This window comes from Panthera leo, chromosome B4 (genome assembly GCF_018350215.1).
Source record: "Panthera leo isolate Ple1 chromosome B4, P.leo_Ple1_pat1.1, whole genome shotgun sequence".
NCBI lineage: Eukaryota > Metazoa > Chordata > Mammalia > Carnivora > Felidae > Panthera > Panthera leo.
This window is the reverse complement of record NC_056685.1, coordinates 40178213-40197633: the sequence shown is the minus strand read 5'-3', so window position 1 is coordinate 40197633 and position 19421 is coordinate 40178213. Positions and strand designations below refer to the sequence as shown.

The 19421-nt window shown below is 46.3% G+C and overlaps 1 protein-coding gene across 1 annotated transcript in view; it reads left to right on the top strand.

Annotated features, from left to right (window-relative positions):
* Positions 1 to 19421, top strand: part of ANO2 (anoctamin 2) — a 319011-nt gene that overhangs the window by 237386 nt on the left and 62204 nt on the right. The window contains exon 15 of the mRNA XM_042948267.1: positions 8954 to 9028. Coding sequence (XP_042804201.1) covers positions 8954 to 9028 — 75 coding nt within the window. The remainder of the gene's footprint in view (positions 1 to 8953; positions 9029 to 19421) is intronic.

The window sequence follows — 19421 nt, the reverse complement described above, 5'->3', positions numbered from 1 at the left end:
AAGGGTATAAAGCAACTTTTGTCAAAAAGCCATGGGACTGGTAGTTGGCTGCCAAAGAAGTTTCATGGTCAGCTGGGTCTGGGAATGCTGGCTTAGGTGGAGACACTTCAGGTCTTCTCAGAGCCTCTGGTATTCATTGGCCTATTACATATCCTAAAAGAGAGAGAGGTTGTGCATGTGGAACATCCAGTGTTCTGAAGGACACAGTGTATGGAATGCAGGAAAGATAAAAAAAGAACACTGACTTAAAAGCATTCACATCTAGATTAAAATTCCAGCTCAGCGACTTATTAATGTACTAGCATGACCCTGATCAAGTAAGTAATCTTCTTGGGTCCTAATTTTCTCAGGTGTAAAATAGGTCTAATAATTCCTATCTCATAAACTTATTGTGAGGAATAAATGAGATCAGATATATAAAGAATCCTGAAAAATGCTTGTAACATAGTAAGCACACAGTAAAGGATGGTGGATGGGTGGGTGAGTGGATGGGAGGGTAAGTGGGTAGGTGGGTGGGTGGATGGATGGATAGATGAGTGAGTTGGTGGATGGGTGGACGGGTAAGTGGGTGGATGGATGGATGAGTGAGTGGGTGGATAGAAGGGTGGGTGGGTGGAGAGATAGATGGGTGGATAGATGGATGAGTGGCGGATGGATGGGTGAGTGGGTAGATGGATGGATGGGTGGGGTAGGTGGGTAGATGGATGGATGGATGGGTGGGTAGACCAATGGTAAGCACACAGTAAAGGATGAGTAGGTGGATGGATGGATGGGTAGGTGGATGGATGGATGGATGGATGGATGGATGGATGGATGGATAGATGGATGGATAGATGGATGAGTGAGTTGGTGGATGGGTGGACAGGTGAGTGGGTGGATAGATGTGTGGGTGGATGGATGGAGAGATGAGTGGTGGGTGGATGGGTGGGCAGATGGATGGATGGATGGATAGAACAGTCAGTCTTGGACCACTACCTTAGTTAAGCAGAGTTACTATTCTGGGGCGCTCCCAGACCACAAAACTCGATTGTGTATATGTGTGCGTGTGCGTGTATGCACACATATATATACAAGCACTCATTCATGCATTTTCCCGAGTCTTTCCGAAGACATAAAAGTTAGGAGCACTTCCCCCATGCTTCCATGGCATCCTGGGCATGGCCACATCCCAACGACTACTCCACTGCACTGTAAGTGTTTACCCATCTGTCTCTGTAATGACATTAAGACTCTTAGAGCACAGCACAGTCTGTGCACAAAGTAGATGCTCACTAAATGATTGTAAAAGGACTCGTTAGCACCTTCTGTCAATAGTCTGGCAGCTAGGGCTACTGCACCAGTGGCATCTGAGAGGCCTGACCCCACCAGCCTATTAATGTGTCATAACCTTTCTTGAGTGTCAAAAGCAAATCCTTTGAACTCAGTACTGACTGGGAGCTAGAGGGGCTGATGACAAGGTCTCTATATGGGTGAGACGAGAGCAGGAGGTGCAGCAGTACAGGGGGTCTGCTGATAGCAGCAGGCCCCAGATCCTTCCCTTCCTCACCACATGGCCTGGTGGCAGTCAGTGCAGAAGCTCCAATTGCCCTCCTGTGCTGGGATCTGCACACACCTAGTCCACCCAGTAGCCCTCTGTGGGCAGAGCCCCGTCCTGGGCCCTGTGGTGTTACTAGCAACAGAGGAAGCTGGGCAGAGACCACCTGTGCATTCAACCACAAGCAACAATCCTCTCCCTTCCTCCTCCATTTCCTCCCCTTTCTAGATTTTCTTCCTGTCGTTTGCTTCACTCCCCTGTCTGTGCCAGAGCCTAGTGAGGCATGCCAAGGACACTGCCTTCTGTTATGGTCCTGTGGCTCTGTCCAGGATATCCTCAGCCTAACAGGACAGAGCCAACTCCTGGTCACGGAGGGCACCAAACCCAAAGAAAAAGCATGCATGGCTGGGGCAGGTTCTCACCTTACCCACAGTCCATATGGAGGGAGACATCCCTTGTGTGGATTATTTCACTTTTTAATTTCAGAACAGGATGTGTTTTAGTGGCTCTGGGTGTGTCTACAAGGAGGTGCCAGGGCCAGGGTTGGAGATTACTGTTCTCCTGAAGCATAATGGAAGACACCTTCCTTGACTGGGCCCCCCCCCCCACCCAGGTTTGAGGAAGATCTAGGAAGTGCTTCTGGGTGTCTTACCCAATTTTCCTTGCTGGGGTTCCTTTCCATTTGCTCTGACCTCTGTTTTTAATGAAGAGGATTAGCAACTAACCACTGTTGTCTACTAGTTAACAAAATCTGAAACCAAACCAACAAACAAACATTGCAGGCTCAAGTTCAGTGTCACTAAATTCCACAGTGAGAGTTAATTACAGTGTCTTTTTGCCAGTGTACTGTTGTTGCAAGTTCCTGAACAATTGTTTCTCATGCAGACCTAGTTACAAGCACCAGTTTAAATGTATGCAATCTAACAGTCTAACTGTGGTGTGAGAGTAACACCGCTGTCCCTGGCTTGAGGCCAGAATTTATTGATGTTACTAAAACCATGAACAAAGTGCCCTTACTCAGAAGAGTAAAGTTCATTATTTACTCATTTGCACCTGAAATCTTTCAAAGGGCGCGGTCTTTAAATAAAAGTTACCAACACAGTTCCGAATGTCATTTTTTTTCCCCTATGCTGAGAAGCCTGTCGCCTCTGCTTTTGAATGGAGGGCAGGGACCATCCCCTAATATGGTGTCTATTAAGCTGCTCTGCACCTAGTGGGGAATTTTAAAGCTCAATAAGTTCACAAAAATGCAAGGTAAACTTTGCAAATGAAGCCAGGTAATCAGCTGCTAAGTCTTCTCTGACATGTCCAACAAATGGTTTGCAAACCACACCAGGCCTCAGCTACTGGCCTTCCAAGCATGGCTGATGCCTAGGGTGTGCGTTCTCCTCTGGGTTCTTGCCAACACAGCGCAGTAGATCTGAAATTTATCCCCACACTCGAGTGTGATGTGTGCCTGCTCCATCTCTGCAGTCAGCCTGCGGGTGGGTGGGGAGGGTGTGGATGGGAGCCAGTTGGCAAGTTGTCTGGGCCAGCAGGGCAGCTGACATGACACATTCTGTGTGGACACTCTTCTTATGAGGGAATTGTCTCCAAGCTTGCTTCCACGCTGTGAGCTCCTCTCCGAGACTGTTCACAGTGGGGCAAGCCACAGGAATATGGGCCCTGGAGCAAAACAGCAAGGGAGGGGTGAGTCTTGAAGAGTAGTTCCCAAATTGGGCTGATCTACAACGTCACCCATGAAGCATTTTCAAAAACTGATTCTTTCACCCCTAAGATTCTGATTAAGTAGATCTGGGGCCTGGCCAGGAACTGGTGTAGTTTCAAATGCTCCCCAAGTGGTTGTGATGATTAGCTAATGTGGGAGCCAGTGACATCACCATGGGTGTCCCATTCCAACCTCACACCTGCATAGCAGCGCCCATCTTCTCCTTGCCCTGAGCATCTATCTGCTGGGGGATGAGCCCCCAACCCTCTCCTGTCCAGTTTCTAAGGCTCAGGACCTACTTCCCAGCCCCCTGCCCACCCCAGCACTGTGAGCTATGGATACCCACCTATAGGGCCATCATGGTACAGAGGGAGTAGATACAGACGGGAATGCAGAGCCATACGTGTTTGGTAGAAAAAAATAAGAATGATGAGTATGGAGCCTGAAGAAAGCAAGAATAAGGGGGGATTTCATGAAGAACTTCCAGTTTGTAAGCAAATGTTCTACAGATCAGTTCTGTCTTCTGTGGGCTAGAACATCAGGAAAGGGTCCAAACTGAAGCTAGAGGCTTGTAGGGTACAGTAAGATATAATATGTGACCCAAAGGGACAAGATACAACCAGGAGGAGCTAAGTGTGGCTGCAGGGTCTCTGTCACAGAGATCTTCCTGATGAGCACAGGATGGCTTGTGGCCTCCTAGCCTGGAGGCAGGAAGATGGGTCAGAACACCTCTGGTTATCAGTCACAGGCTAAAACTCTTCCCTGTATTGTTTAGCGTGAGAAAAGCTGTCCTCAATGGCGCGTGCCCGTGGGACACGTGCTTGACTGTTTTTTTTAAATGTTGAAAGGTCACCATGAACCATTTGCATTTCCCCCTTAGGTCTTGGCACTGGTGTGTAACTCGAGGCAGTGGCACAGCATTGTTTTGTGGGCTCCTCTTAATGTGGCACTAAATTTGTCGCACTCCAGGATTAAATACTTGGTCCCAACCTTGTGAGCACAGAGCGCTACCAGAATGAGCTAGGCTGTTGTTTGCAAGCTGATATTCACTCACTGAGTCCTACTTGCATGTGAACTCCATGGGCCAGGCTGACCACAGCTCCGGAGATCCGGTGCAGAAGTAGACACAGAAACTGCCTGTCCTCGTGGAGCTTCTGTTTTCCTGAGGGAGACAGAGAGGAGATAAACAAGCAAGATAACTTCAGATAGTGAAGAGATGTGATCGAGAATGGAAAGGGCCAGGGGATGGACTGGAGCACTGGGACAGACCTCATGGCGGGAGGGGTGCTAGGACTGAGAACAGGAGTGTGAGCAGAGGGCCTAGCTGGGTAAAGAGGTCAGCGAGGAGTCTGACAAAAGTCTTGGGGTAGAAACCAGCTGGGGTGTTCAGTGAGCAAGAAGGAAACCAAGGGGCTGAAATGGAGTGAGCAAGGGATTAAATGGTAAGAAATGAAGTTCGAGAGGAGCCAGACCCCAGATCAGGTCAGCCTTGGAGTCTGGCACAGGGTTTAGACATATTCTAAGTCCATGGTCATTCGGCTTAAGGCCTTTGTGTGATGTTATAGCTGAGGTTATATCTTAAGGCCTCACATATATTACTAGTGGAAGGGCTAATGGCTTCAGCCCAGACTCCCTCCTTTTACAGGCAAGGAGGCCTGCCAGGGGCTCAGTGTAGAAGAGTGTTCCCTTGAGAGAGTGAGTAGGGAGGGGCTGTCTCCATTCTGAATCTGGGCAGAGCACACAGTGGAACGGTGGGGACCAGGGTCAGGGAGAGAGAAGATCTCAGCCCAGCATTGGAACCCAGGAAGGCCAAGGCAGCAGGCTGAGAAACAAGAGAAAGTGAAGCAGCAAGCTGTGTGGGGAGCCAAGAGGGCAGAGTAAGCAGGCTGGACCTCAGGACAGGAGACAGGGAGCCAGAGTCTGTTTTTCTATGTCTGCTGGGTAAACCAAGCAGTGGGAGGATTAAAGAATGTTTTCCATTTTAGCCACAAATTACACTGCATTCAGCCCTGGGCTTCAGGCATGCCTGTAGACTTAGGTGCTGTGCCATGTGACTGCCTCATGCTCCTTTGCCAAGACTTCCCTCCTCGATTGAGGCCCTGTCCCTAAAAGTCTTTATCTCTAGAGTCTCTAGATGGCTCTGGGCATCAGTCATGGGCAAGTCCACAGGGCTGAGGGGCAGGAACTGGGCTCAGCCCAAGAGGCTGTGTGTGCTGGGGCTCTGGGGACCAAGACCAGTTGGGGGTGGGGGTGCTTAGGCTCAGTGAAAGGAGGGACATGTACTCAAAAGCTGGCCTTACTCTGGTCAGGCTATGAAGGGTTCCTGGAGAAGGAACTATTTTTGGAGACAGAACTAAAAAGAGAGAATATGGTAAAGTTGGTGGGACCTCTGTTTCTAAAGTAGATGTTTTTGAGAGTTCTTGAGCACTCACTCAGCAGAGGGAACATTGGGCAGCTATGTCTAAGGACAGAGTGGCACCAAAATGGCAGAATGAGGCCACACAGGATGGTTGTGTAGCTCTGGAACAGGAAGAGTCGTCCCTGGGTCTGAGCTATAGGAAGTATTGCCCAAAGTGAATTGGGGTTCCTTTGCTACTTTGACAAGGAAACTTAACCTGATATGTTCCAGTCATGGCCAAGGTCCATGGTAGATGAAGCCATAATAATGATGGTAATGATATTAGGTAGCAAATACTGGGTTCTAGCTGTGTGCCAGGCATGGACCCATACAAATTCCCATGTGTTACCTCATTTCATCTTCACAGAAGGTGTCTTGTACAGTTATCACTGTTCTCAGTCTCGTTTCTAGACTTACCCTATGACTTAGCAAGCCCATGACTTGGTAGTTACCTAAGTGAAATGAGAACCTATTCTCACACCAAAACCAGTACACCAGTACTTACAATGACTTTATTCATAATCATAAGAAGGTGGAAACAGTCCAAACACCTCTCTGCTGCTGATTGGTAGGTGGACCATGGCACGTCCATACAATGAAACACTATTCAGCAATGAAAAGGAGCAGACTTCTGGGAATGCCACATGGATAAGTCTTAGCTGCCATGTGATGAGTGAAGGAAGTCAGGCCCAAAGGCTCCATACTCTCTAGTTTACTTATACGGCATTCTGGAAAAGGCAAAAACTAAAGGGACACATGGCAGGTCATGCCAGGAGCTGGAGATCGGGGAGATGGACTCCAAAGGGACCTGGGGTTTGGGTGGGGGGGGGTGGGTATTGAGTGAATTGTAATTATTCCTTGTCCTCATTGTGCTTGTGGCTACACAGCAGTCTATGTTTATCACAACTCATGGAACTGCACACTAATGAGGGGAATTTTGCTCTATGTAAATTATACCTTAATTAAAAATGAAAATACAACTCAGGGATGATTGGCCGCTTTTCAAAACTGTTCCGGAAAGATTTTGTTTACATAGTATTCTCACCTGCTACACTGTCAGTGCTCCCATTTCCAAAGGGCACTTTGTTGGTTTCAAGTGAGTATTGCGGCTGAGCTGTTTGCTATTTGGAGACTTGGAAGTAGGAGCCATAACCCGGAGACAAAGACCCAAGACAGAGACAAAGAAACAAACACAGAAGACAGCTAGCCTTGTATCTTAACAATGGGGACATTAGCTAAGTGCTTCCTAATCCTTTGATACCTTTGACATAACCATAAAGCTGATGAGATCTTACTTTTGTCTGCTACCGCCTTATAGCTTACAAAGCTCTCATGAGGCATTCACTCCTGATCTGCACAATGCCTCTGCCACTTAGGTGGGACAAGTGTTGTCATCTCCATTGTTAAAAGAGGAGGGAGGTGCTGAGAGTTCTTACCTCTGTGTGTGGGTGCATGCCGCTTGGCCCTCACCACAGGCTGGCTAATCAATCTAAAATGCATGGTAATCTGGTGTGATATTACTATCTTACTCATCCTCACTTTTCCTCATCAAAATCTCAAATATCACTGGTGTGAGTAAAACTAAGAATTGACACTGAAGGAGAAAAGTAAAGGAATGCTAACTGCCTCTTAATGTTGGCCTAATTTAGAATATGAACACGTCTTGTTCCAGTCCTAATAGGAGTAAGTTTACAAGCTCCCACCTGTTCAGAATGGTCTGACCGGTAGTTAGTTACCTGTTCTCACTGTGTGATGGAAAGTCTGCTGGGCTCAGTGTCTAGAGCCTGGATTGTGTCATGCCATCTATGAAATATGAGTGTCACTTACTTATGTCATCTGGGAATGACTGTGCTAATCACTGAATGGCTTCTGCCCTAACCCTCACTTCCACCCCCATTTATTGAGCCAGTTCAGCCCTGTGCTCAGTTTCAATGTGCCGTGAGGAAGACACACACCATTCCTTTTTCAAGTTGCCCACAGCCTCACTCCTCAGATAACCCTCTCTCCCAAATGGCAAGTGCTTCCTGAAGCTTTTTGGTGTGGGTGTCCCTTCTGTGTCATCTGACTGTGAGCCTCCCAGGGCAGTGACCATATCTACTTTCTTCTGTCTTCCCACCACGCCTGGCACCAGGGTCTGCACACGGTGGGTGCCCACTTGTCTTTAGAAAGAAGTCTTTTAGGCCAGGAGGGCCCTTAGCCTACAGTACAAGCTCTCACAGGCTAGATGGCACTGTTGCTAGAGTCAAAGCAGGTGTGTTCTGAAATAAGAGGGAGGAGGGAAGAGAAAATAGAGCAGGAGGCCCTGGGCCGTTCACTTGCTGAGTTTGACTCAGACACATTGCAGAGACGCAGGGGGACTCCTGCCTCACCAGCATGGAGCGCTTTGCTGTTCCAGGGCATCTTCACCAATGTGGCTTTAGAGGGTTTTCCCCACAACCTTGGTAGTAGGCAGGACACTGCACCAATTCTAATCTTATAGAACGGCAGCTTGGAGAAATCAAGTGCCCGGGCAGAAGTTAAGTGGCAGCTAATTGGTAGAGATGTCTTACATCCATACCTTGCTGACATCGCCCTGCCAATGCGGGCCCCTAGAGTTTGTCCAAGGTGGATGACTGTGGTCAGGAGAGTGGCCTGGGTGACCTGGACCCAGTCTGAGAAGGAAAGGTGGGGTTCGCAGACAGATTGACTGCAAGGCATCAGCCCAACCTCTGCCTCAAAATGTTTGCTTTTGTGACCAGGGGCAGAACATAGTCCTTTTCGGAGGAAACAAACGATCACACATGCAGGTTCTTTGAAGAACGGCAGTTGTGGGTAATTTGTACACTTACTAGGATCTACAGTGAATGGTTGATGTTTTATTTAAAGAATGATCTATTTGGGGATGCTTCTCTTTGGGTCGGGTTCTGTCTGTCATCTGTCCGTTGCTTTATTACATTCACATATTTCTCTTTAAAATGAAACAAAGTAAATAAAACCATCCTGTGCATTAGGCAGAATGGGTGTCATGACCGCGCCCATTTTACAGATGAAGAAATAGCGGGTCAGAAATGTCAAGACTTGTGTCTGAGATCACACAGCTGATAACTAAAATGTCAGCTCAGTTTGAGGCAAGGATCAACTCTTGTCCTCATTTCGCCTTGGTTTTTCCAGGCTATGTAGAGATCACAGAATTAGGAGGGCTGTTGTGGCTATCAGAGACTAGGAAAACACCTATCTAGAGTAATGAATGACTAAATATGCAGATTGGTGCAAATTTGAAAGAAAATCGATATATCTGTTTGTGCCTTCTGATTGTACTCTCCTGTTTCCACAGGATGATGAAGATAAGCTGACCTGGAAAGATCGTTTCCCAGGTTACTTGATGAACTTCGCCTCCATCTTGTTCATGGTAATTTCCTTGATGGAACACCTGCCTATAACTTACGCATGTAGATCCTGTAGAGCAAATGGTATGGGTGGGTTATTCTAGTATGCTGTGGGGATAACGAGGACTAGTAAAGATGAAGCCACAGTCCTGTCTAAACAGGGAAGATCTTACCTGATAGCGAGGCCACTACCGCCATCTGAAGAGGGAAAGGTGATTCCCTTGGACCTGGGATGGGGGTCAGTGGCTTTCAGTGGCTACAGAAGGGGGCTCTGTCTTCCCAGCCTTGAGCCCAGGTATTTGAAATTGGAACTTCCGGGGGTGGGTTGTGATGTGGTGCCTTCCGCATTGAGACAGACGAAGACCTTGGAAGAAGTAATCCGGGTAAGCTGGCTGCAGAATTGTGGCAGCCTGTTGGGGCTGTGGGCTGGCTGGCTCTCCCTGATGGTTTGTGGAAGAGAACAGAGCCTGGAAACCACAGAAGACAGCCAGCTTTGGCTCCGTGAGCCTCATTCTTCAGCCTTGCCATGTTTACTAGAGTTGCCATGTTTACTTCCCTATGTTCTCCCTTAGAGTTTGGAAGAACCTTTTCAGAAGACCCAGATGGTCTCAGCTGTGTCAGCAAAGATCAGGAATAGGTCTGTGATTCAGGCTCAAGTCAGATCAGAAAAGTGGTAGCTGGTCATTCTTGGGAACCAGGATGTGAGTGGAGTGAGAAGACCTCAGGAAGGTGAAGCTCAGAAGGGCTCAGCTTGGGTCACTGAGACACCTGCCCCCCCCCCCCCCTTTCTGTGTACATTCCTTCTAGTGTTCAAGACTGGAACTTCCGTTTTACAAAGGAGAGTTGGGTCCTTAGAGCATTTCTAAGCATTTCTAAGCATTAGTTGTGGGTTTGGGGAGGGATTGCTTATTCTGGGACTGAAATCATAATTATTTTCTGGTGACTCTGGCAACTCTGGCCCTGATCTGAGATTATTATTGCCATTATTATGGTCACTGTGATCACTGGGGACAGGAGCCATGTCTTAATCTCAGAAATTGAAAAAGAGAAGGGATCCTAGGCACCACCTATTCCTGCTCCTCATTTCACAGAGCAGTACAGAGATGATGTACAGATCTTCTGAAGTACAGAGGCGATGGGTGCCTCGCCAAGACTTAGAAGTCTGCATCTGTTACCTTAACAAGAGCAAGGCATATAGAATTTATTCAAGAATATGTGGCAAGTTGCAGGGTGTTACACAGGAATGATACAAAGTTTAGTTTTGCATTTCAGAGCCTCCCACAATATGCATATTGTCATCACCAAGTTTATTCATTCATTCAAGAAATGTTTAACAGGGCAGGTGGGGGAGGCACCCGGCTGGCTCAGTTGGTGGAGTGTGCGACTCTTGATCTTGGGGTTGTGAGTTTGAGCCCCACATTGGGTGCAGAGATTAAAGTAAAATCTTTATAAAACACTATTAAAAATATATTTAATGGGTGCCATCTATGTGCTTGACACTGTTCTTAGGCACTGGGGATAGAGTAGAAAATAAAATAATCCCTCCTTTAAGGAGTTTACAGATGGCAAATACATACATAAATAAGAAAATTGATAAGTAAAATAGACTTCTATCTCCAGTAGTGGTAGGTTAGGATATTAGTAGCACCCCATCTTGCTGAAAATAACAAAAAATACTGGATGGATTTATTTTTTCATTCTTCCTAAAGGCTTGGGGGCTGATAGGTTAGTAAAGAATACAAGGCGATTCCTTTCTTTTTAATTTTTAATGTTTATTTATTTTTTTGAGAGAGAGAGAGCGAGTGTGTGAGCAGGGGAGGGGCAGAGAGATATTGAGACACAGAATCTGAAGCAGGTTCTAGGCCCTGAGCTGTCAGCACAGAGCCCTATGTGGGGCTTGAACTTTTGAACCGTGAGATCATGACCTGAACCAGTTGGATGCTTAACTGACTGAGCCAGCCAGGCACCCCAATACCAGACTATTCCTAATATGGATCCATCTAGGGGAAACTGATAACCAAGAAACAAATACCTGGGCATTAATACTGCTTTTACTTTGAGGACATTTTCCCATGTAGACAAACTTGGGCTTTGGTTTTGGTGGTTTTATGGGGCAAGGAGGATAGAAATCAGAAGATACGGCTCACTCAAAGTGGGGATGCTAACAGGAAGTTCTCACCAAGTTAAACTGGAACTCCACAAGGAACCACACTCTCAGAATAAATGTAAAATAGAACTAAACCCACCCCCTCCCGACTCGTGTGACTGTAGAGAACACTGCTCTGGTTCTAAGTAGAACAGGGAGAAAAGAGGAACAAAACCTTTTCTCTGAGAAGTGGTCATGGATGATCCCCATCGTGGACTTACAGGATAGTTTGTCACTTGAGAGACCCAGGGAACCTCGGGCTGTAAACTTGGTCGAGGACAGGCAGCCCTTCCAGGTGCCTGGCAGAAGCCAACACAGATTCTCTGTAGGAAAGCATATTTACACCAGTCCTCAAAAAATCCCCCAGAATTTTTCCAGGACCAAAAAGAGAACACAGTTAAAAACAATCAATTGCACAAGAAGCTGAAGCACTCTGAAAGAGAACCAGTGGGGATAGACAGAAAAGACTAAAGGTCACAGGTTAAGACAGCCAGGTTGAAAATATCTGCCAAAAATAAGAAACTATTTTAAAAATGAGCTAAAGATTTGAAAAGCAGCCAATAATCTTCTATAAATGAATATATATTGATAAATATGAATATATAAATATTTAATAATGAACATATGTGATATGAATATGAACAGGAGTATATAAATGTACATAAACATAATATTACATATATATACACACCATGGATGGGATTAACAACAAATTAGACATAGCTAAAGAGATAATTTGTGAAGTACAGCACAGGTTAGAAAAAATTATCCATAATGCAGCATAGGGAGACAAAAGATTGAGAATTCAAAAGAGAAATTAATAGATTTGGAAACAGACTGAGAAAATGTAACATGTATTTAATTGCACTGCTGCAAAAGGAGCGAGAATAGTAATGAACAAGATACACTAACCGATGGTCACCTAACTGGCTAATTCTGCTAACAGAATTCCAATTTGGAGATTGAAGAATCCCAGTGTGGCTCAGTCAGTTAAGCGTCTGACTTTAGCTCAGGTCTTGATCTCACGGTTTGTGAGTTCGAGCCCCACGTCGGGCTCTGTGCTGACAGCTCCAAGCCTGGAGCCTGCTTTGGATTCTGTGTCTCCTTCTCTCTCTGCCCCTCCCCCACTTGTGCGCTCTCTCTCTCTCTCTCTCTCTCTGTCTCTCTCTCTCTCTCCAAAAGAAAGAAAGAAAGAAAGAAAGAAAGAAAGAAAGAAAGAAAGAAAGAATCCCAATGAAATTCAAGCAGGAAAAATAAAAAGAAATCTACGTTTACATTCATCACAATGAAATCATAGAATATATAAGACACAAGAAAAATCTCAAATATGTTCAGAAATCAAAAGATTACCTTCAGTGAAGAGACTGTCCAATTAGCCATTGATTTCACATAGCAGTTGGAAGTCAGAATATACTGACATGCTGTCTTCCTGTGCTGAAAAGAAAACACTTGATAATCCAGAATTCTGTACCCAGGAGAAATACAATATAGAAGTATTAGGATAAAGATATTTATAGTGAAACAAAAACTGAGGTTTGCCACCAACTGATTCTTTCACTAAAGGTAATCCTAAGAATGTACTTCAGATGTGATCCCATATGGAGAATTAGAGTTTTAAGAAGTGAAGAACAAAGTGGTAAATATGTGGGAAAGCCTATGTGTACCTTGGCTGTGAAAACAATAATGATGGTGTCTCATAGGGTTAAAAATAAGGTAGAATCGGGGTGCCTGGGTGGCTCAGTCAGTTAAGCGTCTGCCTTCAGCTCAGGTCATGATCTCATGGTTCATGAGTTCGAGCCCCACATTAGGCTCTGTGCTGAAAGCTCAGAGCCTGGAGCCTGCTTCAGATTCTGTGTCTCCCTCTCTCTGCCCCTCCCCAGCTTGCACTCTTTCTGTCTTTTTGAAAAATAAATAAACATTAAAATGAAAGTAAATAAGGTAGAATTACAGTGTACACAGTAATAATAGCATATAAGTTGGGTGGCCATTAATGGAACCATAACAGTGTTAGGTCTTTTTATTTTCTCCCTGACAATTTATATGGAAGGACAAAGACTAAGAATATATCAAATGAACACTTATTATAAAACAGTAATAAATATGATGGTGTGGCATTGTTGCCAGGATATAATTAGACCAGTGGAAAAAACAGAAAGCCAAGAATCAGAGCCATGCAAGTGGCACTGCTTATTCTTGGAGAAAAGGTGAATCCAAAAGAATTTCATCATACGATGCAAAACAGAGGGAAGTCCACCATGACTTTAAGGTTCTTATCCTGAGCAATCAAAAAAGCTGGAGTTATCCCTTACTGGGATAGGGAGGAATTCTGGAGTTGCCTTCATGATGGATATAAATTTGCAGTTCAGAGGACTCCTCATCAGATGGTACTGGTGGTATTTACAGCCATGAAATTGTATGAGATTACCAGGAGGCTGAGCGTCAACAGAGGAAAGTCCAAGGGTTGAGTCCCAAGACACTGCCATGTTCAAGTTTGGGAGCATGAGGAGGATCCAAAAGACAAGATTAAAAGTAACAGCCAAAGGATTGTAGGGAGTTGTGGAAACCAAGAAAGTATTGCAAGGGGAGGGCAATCAATTATGTCACATGCCAGTGATCAGTCAGGCAAGGAGAGCACTGAAAATAGAAGCTTGTCTACTGTCTGAGAGAGGAGCTGGTATCATCAGCATCAGTGTCAACAACAAACAGGTTACCTCACCACCACGGACAAATGAAGGCATACCTTTGTTTTATTGTGCTTTATTGCGCTTTGCACGTGTTACATTTTTTATAGTTGAAGGTTTGTGGCAGCCTGCTTTGAACAAATCTCTTGGCACCATTTTCCCAAAGCGTTTGTTCACTTCTGGTCTCTATGTCATAGCTTGGCAATTCTTGCATTGTTTCAAGCCTTTTCATTATTATTATATTTGTTACGGTGATCTGTGATCAGTGATTACAACTGACTGAAAGCTCAGATGGTTAGCACTTTTTAGCAGGAAAGTATTTGTTAATCAGAGTATGTATGATGGGTTGTTTTTAGACATAATGCTACCGCACACTTAATAGATTACAATATAGTACAAACATAACTTTTATATGTACTGGGAAACCAAACAATTCATTTGACTTTCTTCACCATAATAACTTGCTTTATTGCGGTGGTCTAGAACCAAACCCGCAACACTCTTGAGGTTTGCCGGTACTGAAAACTGGCTCAATGGTGGGTCATCTCCCCAAAGTTCTAATTTTTTTTTTAATTCCATGGAGACCTCCTAACTGGTGTGGAGTTTTTTCTGTGTTGTTTGGAAGTAATATATAATTATATCTTTGATCTTCCTTTTCCCAACCCCACCCGACTGACTCCACATCTCGATACAAATGGGAGATTCTATATTGGAACCGAGAACTAATTGTTGTGTCTCTCTACGCCTGGGGTCCCCCACCTGTCATCAGCCAGTGCCCAGAACTGGACTACATGAACAGGAGCTAGGAGGAGAGTGGTAGAAATAGGGCAGGACCCCTTTAAAGATCACCCCTTTACAGTCAGGCGTGCTTGGGTTGACAGAAATAAAGATCAATAGCACTCCTTCTTACTGTCAAAAGTATTATGGGTTGGACCATAAATTACATAGTCTCATACCTATTAGATTTTTTAAAATCTTTATTTTATGCTAACTTTTCCTTATTTTTTTTCATTGAAAAAAAAAAACAACTCTGTCTTCTAAAGAAAAGGGCTTGGCACAGCCCTAGAACAAGGTGTGGAGTGGCACATAAAGGGGCAGGGTGATGTTTCTAAAAAAGTGGGGTTTGGTTATGGAATTAGGGTAAAGCCAAAGGCACATACTGCAACACATGTGAGTACTGAATGTCCTTCTCTCCTCCACCCCCTGTGACTAAACGTTGGCAGGAGAGGTCAGGACCACGACTGTGGGGAGGGTTTCAGGGATGCCAGTCTGCCAGATCAGCTGGGGATATTTTTCATGGGATGGTTGAGAATAAGGCAGTGCCCTGCTGCTGTGTTCCTCTTCCCCAGCTGTGACAGAGGCCAGTGTGGGACAAGGTGAATTTTCTCTTTCTTCTCCAACCCAATGTGTTGAGCTACAACAGTGTTTTTCCTTTTTGAATTAAAGCTCTTTTGTTTTCTTTTTATGTGGGAGGGGATTATCAGAAGCAGTGTCCTGGCTCTAGAGCTAGGTGCCTGAGCTTTCCTTCCATGCCCAAGGCAGTCATTTACTTCCACTTGTGTGTTGGGAACCAGCCCCCAGAAACCCTCCTCCATCACCTGCCTTATTGTGGTGGCCTCCCAATTGTGCCCCTACAGATTAGTCAGCCTGTTGAGGTTGTTCGCTGGCTCAGCTGATCGAGCATGCGACTCTTGATCTTAGGATCGTGAGTTCAAACCCCATGGTGGGTGTAGAGCCTACTTTAAAAAAAAATCATCAGCTTACTGATCTTTTTAAAATCTGGATCAAATCATGTCACTTCTCTGCTCAAAACTCTCTTAAGGCCCTGCATCTCATGAGATGTAGAAGCCAGCATCCTTGTACCACAGGAATGACCCTCCTCCTCTCCACACCCACCTCCCCCTTTTATTCTCCTTTGGCCACCCTCTGCCTGACAGCCCCTTCCCTCCGATTTCCCTCTTTAGGGCCTTCCTGAAATATCACCTCCTCACCCATGCCTTTCCTAACCAGATATACTCTCTGTTTGATGCATTTTAGTAGTTTGTTGTCTGTCTTTCCCCACTAGAAGATCAGTGCCACGAGGGCAGACACTCCTGGGCAGTCTGCTCACTACTATATCCCTGACACTTAGAATGGTGACTGGCATGTAGAAGGTACTCAAGACATATTTTATGAGTGACTGAATGAGAAAGTAAGGTAATTAATCATTAATAAGTTGCCAGAGACGATCTATTTGTCAATGATAAAGTCGATAGTGTGTGTGTGTTTTAAAATTGAGCTACTATTACGTGCCCTGCCTCAGACTGGCTATTCTCCCACTGGTTCAGCCAAGATTGCTTCTGACTTATCTGTTTCTACATTTTTTTTTTGTTTTGTTTTTTGTATTCTTTTCTCCAAACGTTTCTCGTAGGAAACTGTCCCAAAGTTACTTCTGTGGGATTTTCTCTGACTAATCCCCCTGTGCTCTGCTTGGCACATATGAAGCTCATGAACTGAGCCTGTACTCTGTCCGCCTGCTATTAGGCTCATCCTTGTACATGTGCAGTGGTTTTCTCCACCGTGATTGTGAATGTAAGACCTGGAGCGTGGGGACCAGACCGTCTCTCCTTCCTATGTCTCATAGCATTAAATAGGACTCTGGACTCCATAGCCTGGGTTCTGTTGCAGTTTGGCTGTGTCCACAAGTAAAGCTATGGGATCAGAACACCAAAAGCAATGGGGACCATGGTGATGTTCCCATGTTCTGGAGAGCTAGGTCCTAGAGCCAGGGACCAGCAAATCTTTACCAAGTAGGTTCTGCAGTAAGGCACCGCTGTGAAAGGGCATGAGGCACAGAATGCAGTCCAAGACAAGTCCCCACTTTTGGCCTATTTGGGGGGAGACTGCTCATAAACATGAAATATCCCCAGCACATATTTCCTGAATTTACTAAGCAACATCAACACTGCAGCCACAGTGGTGAAAACAGTGCTGGATTTAGTACTACTAGAGGACCTGCTTTCTAACATCAGGATAGGATGAGATTGTAGACGTGGGAGCCACAGAGCAGGGTTCAGATCCTGGACAGTCAGTAAATGGCATCCACAAAAGGCATGTTTTACATGATTGTTATAAGGATAAGTGCTCAGGTAGATGTGTACTGAATAACGCAATCGAGAGGGCACCGCCATTAGCATCCCAGCTTTGCCAGGAGCTGTCCAGACCCTGGACCGATCACATTGCTGCTTCTTGGGCCTCAGTTTCCTTACATATGAAATTAGAGGCTGGACGTGGATGACCCCTGAATGCTAATATCCTTTAACTCCCATCAGGATTCCAGAGGCTAGGGTTGTAGGCCACGCCTTGTGACCTTGAGCAAATCACTTCACTTTTCATGCCTGTTTCCTCATCTGCAAACTGGTCACAGGACTGGGCTGGTGTCCTCCAGGCTCATCTAGCTTGAGGAGTCCTGAGGAGCCTGCAGGGACACTGAAGGACAGCTTCAGACCTGGTTGCTGTAGTGGAAGGGAAAATCAGGAGCTGAGAATCTAGGATTGCACAGAACAGCACCAGAGGGCTGGGGAGGGGTGTGTTGGAGGTAGGGCCCAGGAGGACAGGAGGCTGGGACAAGTGAGTAGAGCAGTGCCTCTAGAACTTGGATAGGAGTCTCGTTCAAGTGCGGATCCTGAGCCACTGGATCTGGAGCTATCCTGGAGATGCTGCATGTTGACCGAGCTCCTGGCCCATGCAGCAGGTCCATGGATCACACTCCGGGTAGCAATAAAGAATTTTCTTCCTTCCCCAGTTTAGCAGCTGGGCCTCTTGGAGAAGAATAGAAGCCGATCTCCTTCCCCCTCATTCCTCCATGCCCCACCCCCAGGACCCAAAGCAAAGGATGTTTTTGCCATTGTTTTCCCCCCCGTCATTCCCCCAGAATCCTCCAGAATGCTCACACACACTCACTCTTTGATGCCCTGGCCTCCCCCGCCTCATCAATACTTCCATCACTGGCCTTTTGCTGCAAAAGTGATTTCGGGGGAAAAGAATCTCACACCACGTTTTCCAGGCCCTTACTGTCTGGCAGTGACAGTCCCGGAGGAACGGGAAGTGAAAATGTCTACATTGTTGGAGAGCGGTGATGTCATGTCCAGCCTTTCCGACTTACACGGTGCCCATTCCTCCGTCGTCCTGGAGGCTGGGGCTTCTGCCGCTCCCACTCCCTCTAATGAGGGTCTCCCACACGGTGTCATTCCCATGTAACCTCTTCTCCACCCTGACATACACACATGTGCGTGCGCACATGCACGCACACACGCCCTCTACCCAGAGAACGTTGCCATCCTGCCTGCCTTAGGGAGGCCTCCTTTTTCACACTTTGGCCCACAGAGCAAATGCTGATATTTGTACAGCGTGCGGGGGTAACAGCTGAGGCTGCCACCAGCACACCCCCAGCTCCGGCAGCCCCAAGCGCCCCCCAGAGGCCTGAAGTCGTTCATACCTTGACACATCTGGAACCCATTCCCCATTCGCCCACCGGTGTCATACACAGCTTGCAAAGCATTGCTTGAACCAGAGCGCCCCCCCCCCCAACCCCTGCTACCCCCTCTCTCCTCCCCTCCTTTCTAGGGAGGGAACGTGTAGTCCAGGATACTTTGTATTTTCAGAGGGAATCTTTGCTGTCCCCAGCCAACACCAACCACCCCCCTCCTGCCCCCGCCATCCCCTGATCCCAGAGGAAATACTACCTGAACAGCCTCCTGTGCAGAAAGAATTCTAAGAAGACTTCACTTGACTGACGCAAATTAGAGTTTTGCTCTGAGCAGGTTACACACCTAGACGTTCAGTCTCCTTCCTCTGCCCTGAGAGCTTATGCAGGGCACTTTCTTCCCCTGACATCCTTCTGCTTCATGGAAATGGTCCTCCCTGGCTCTGATGGGAGAGGAGAGGGCCTGGTCTGGGAGAGTGAGTTATTATTCTTAGGTTCTAGAAAGAGGAAATGGGGGGCCCTTGGAGGTCAAGCGACTGGTAAGCTTTCCTTTCAGCCTAACAGCCGGAGATTTCTGCACCAAAGGAGAAATCCGAGTCCTCTATTACAGTTGCCTGGCAGAGAAATCTTACAGTGATATTTTGTTCACCCTGAGGACCAAGAGTCTACAAATCTCATGCCTGGTCTATCTCTCTTTATTCTTCTTTGGGCAGCTTTCCCACACACACCGCATGAAGCTGACTCACTGCTTCTCAGCTCAGACACCTTCCATGGCTCCCTGTTTCCTTTCACCGAGAGCCCAGTTTACATCCCATTATTCCCCTGATCTGCTTGTTCCTCTGTACTCTCAGCCCCTTCACAGAGCATGCAGTACCTCTCAGGTCTCATTCACTGTAAGAGTTCAGCTCTCCTCCGTGGTCAACTGGAAACCCCCTAATGAAAGAAATAACATCACGTGTGTTGTACGCACCTCAGCGTCCAGTGTTTTCATCCTTAGGGGTTTGTATGTATTAGAGACCATTTGGCATTTCGCAAATGGAAGACAGTCTCCATGGACAGTGCACCCCTCCATAGAATTTGCACGAGAGTTTAGAGGGTGTGCCGCCCCCTTGTTGCCTACTGGT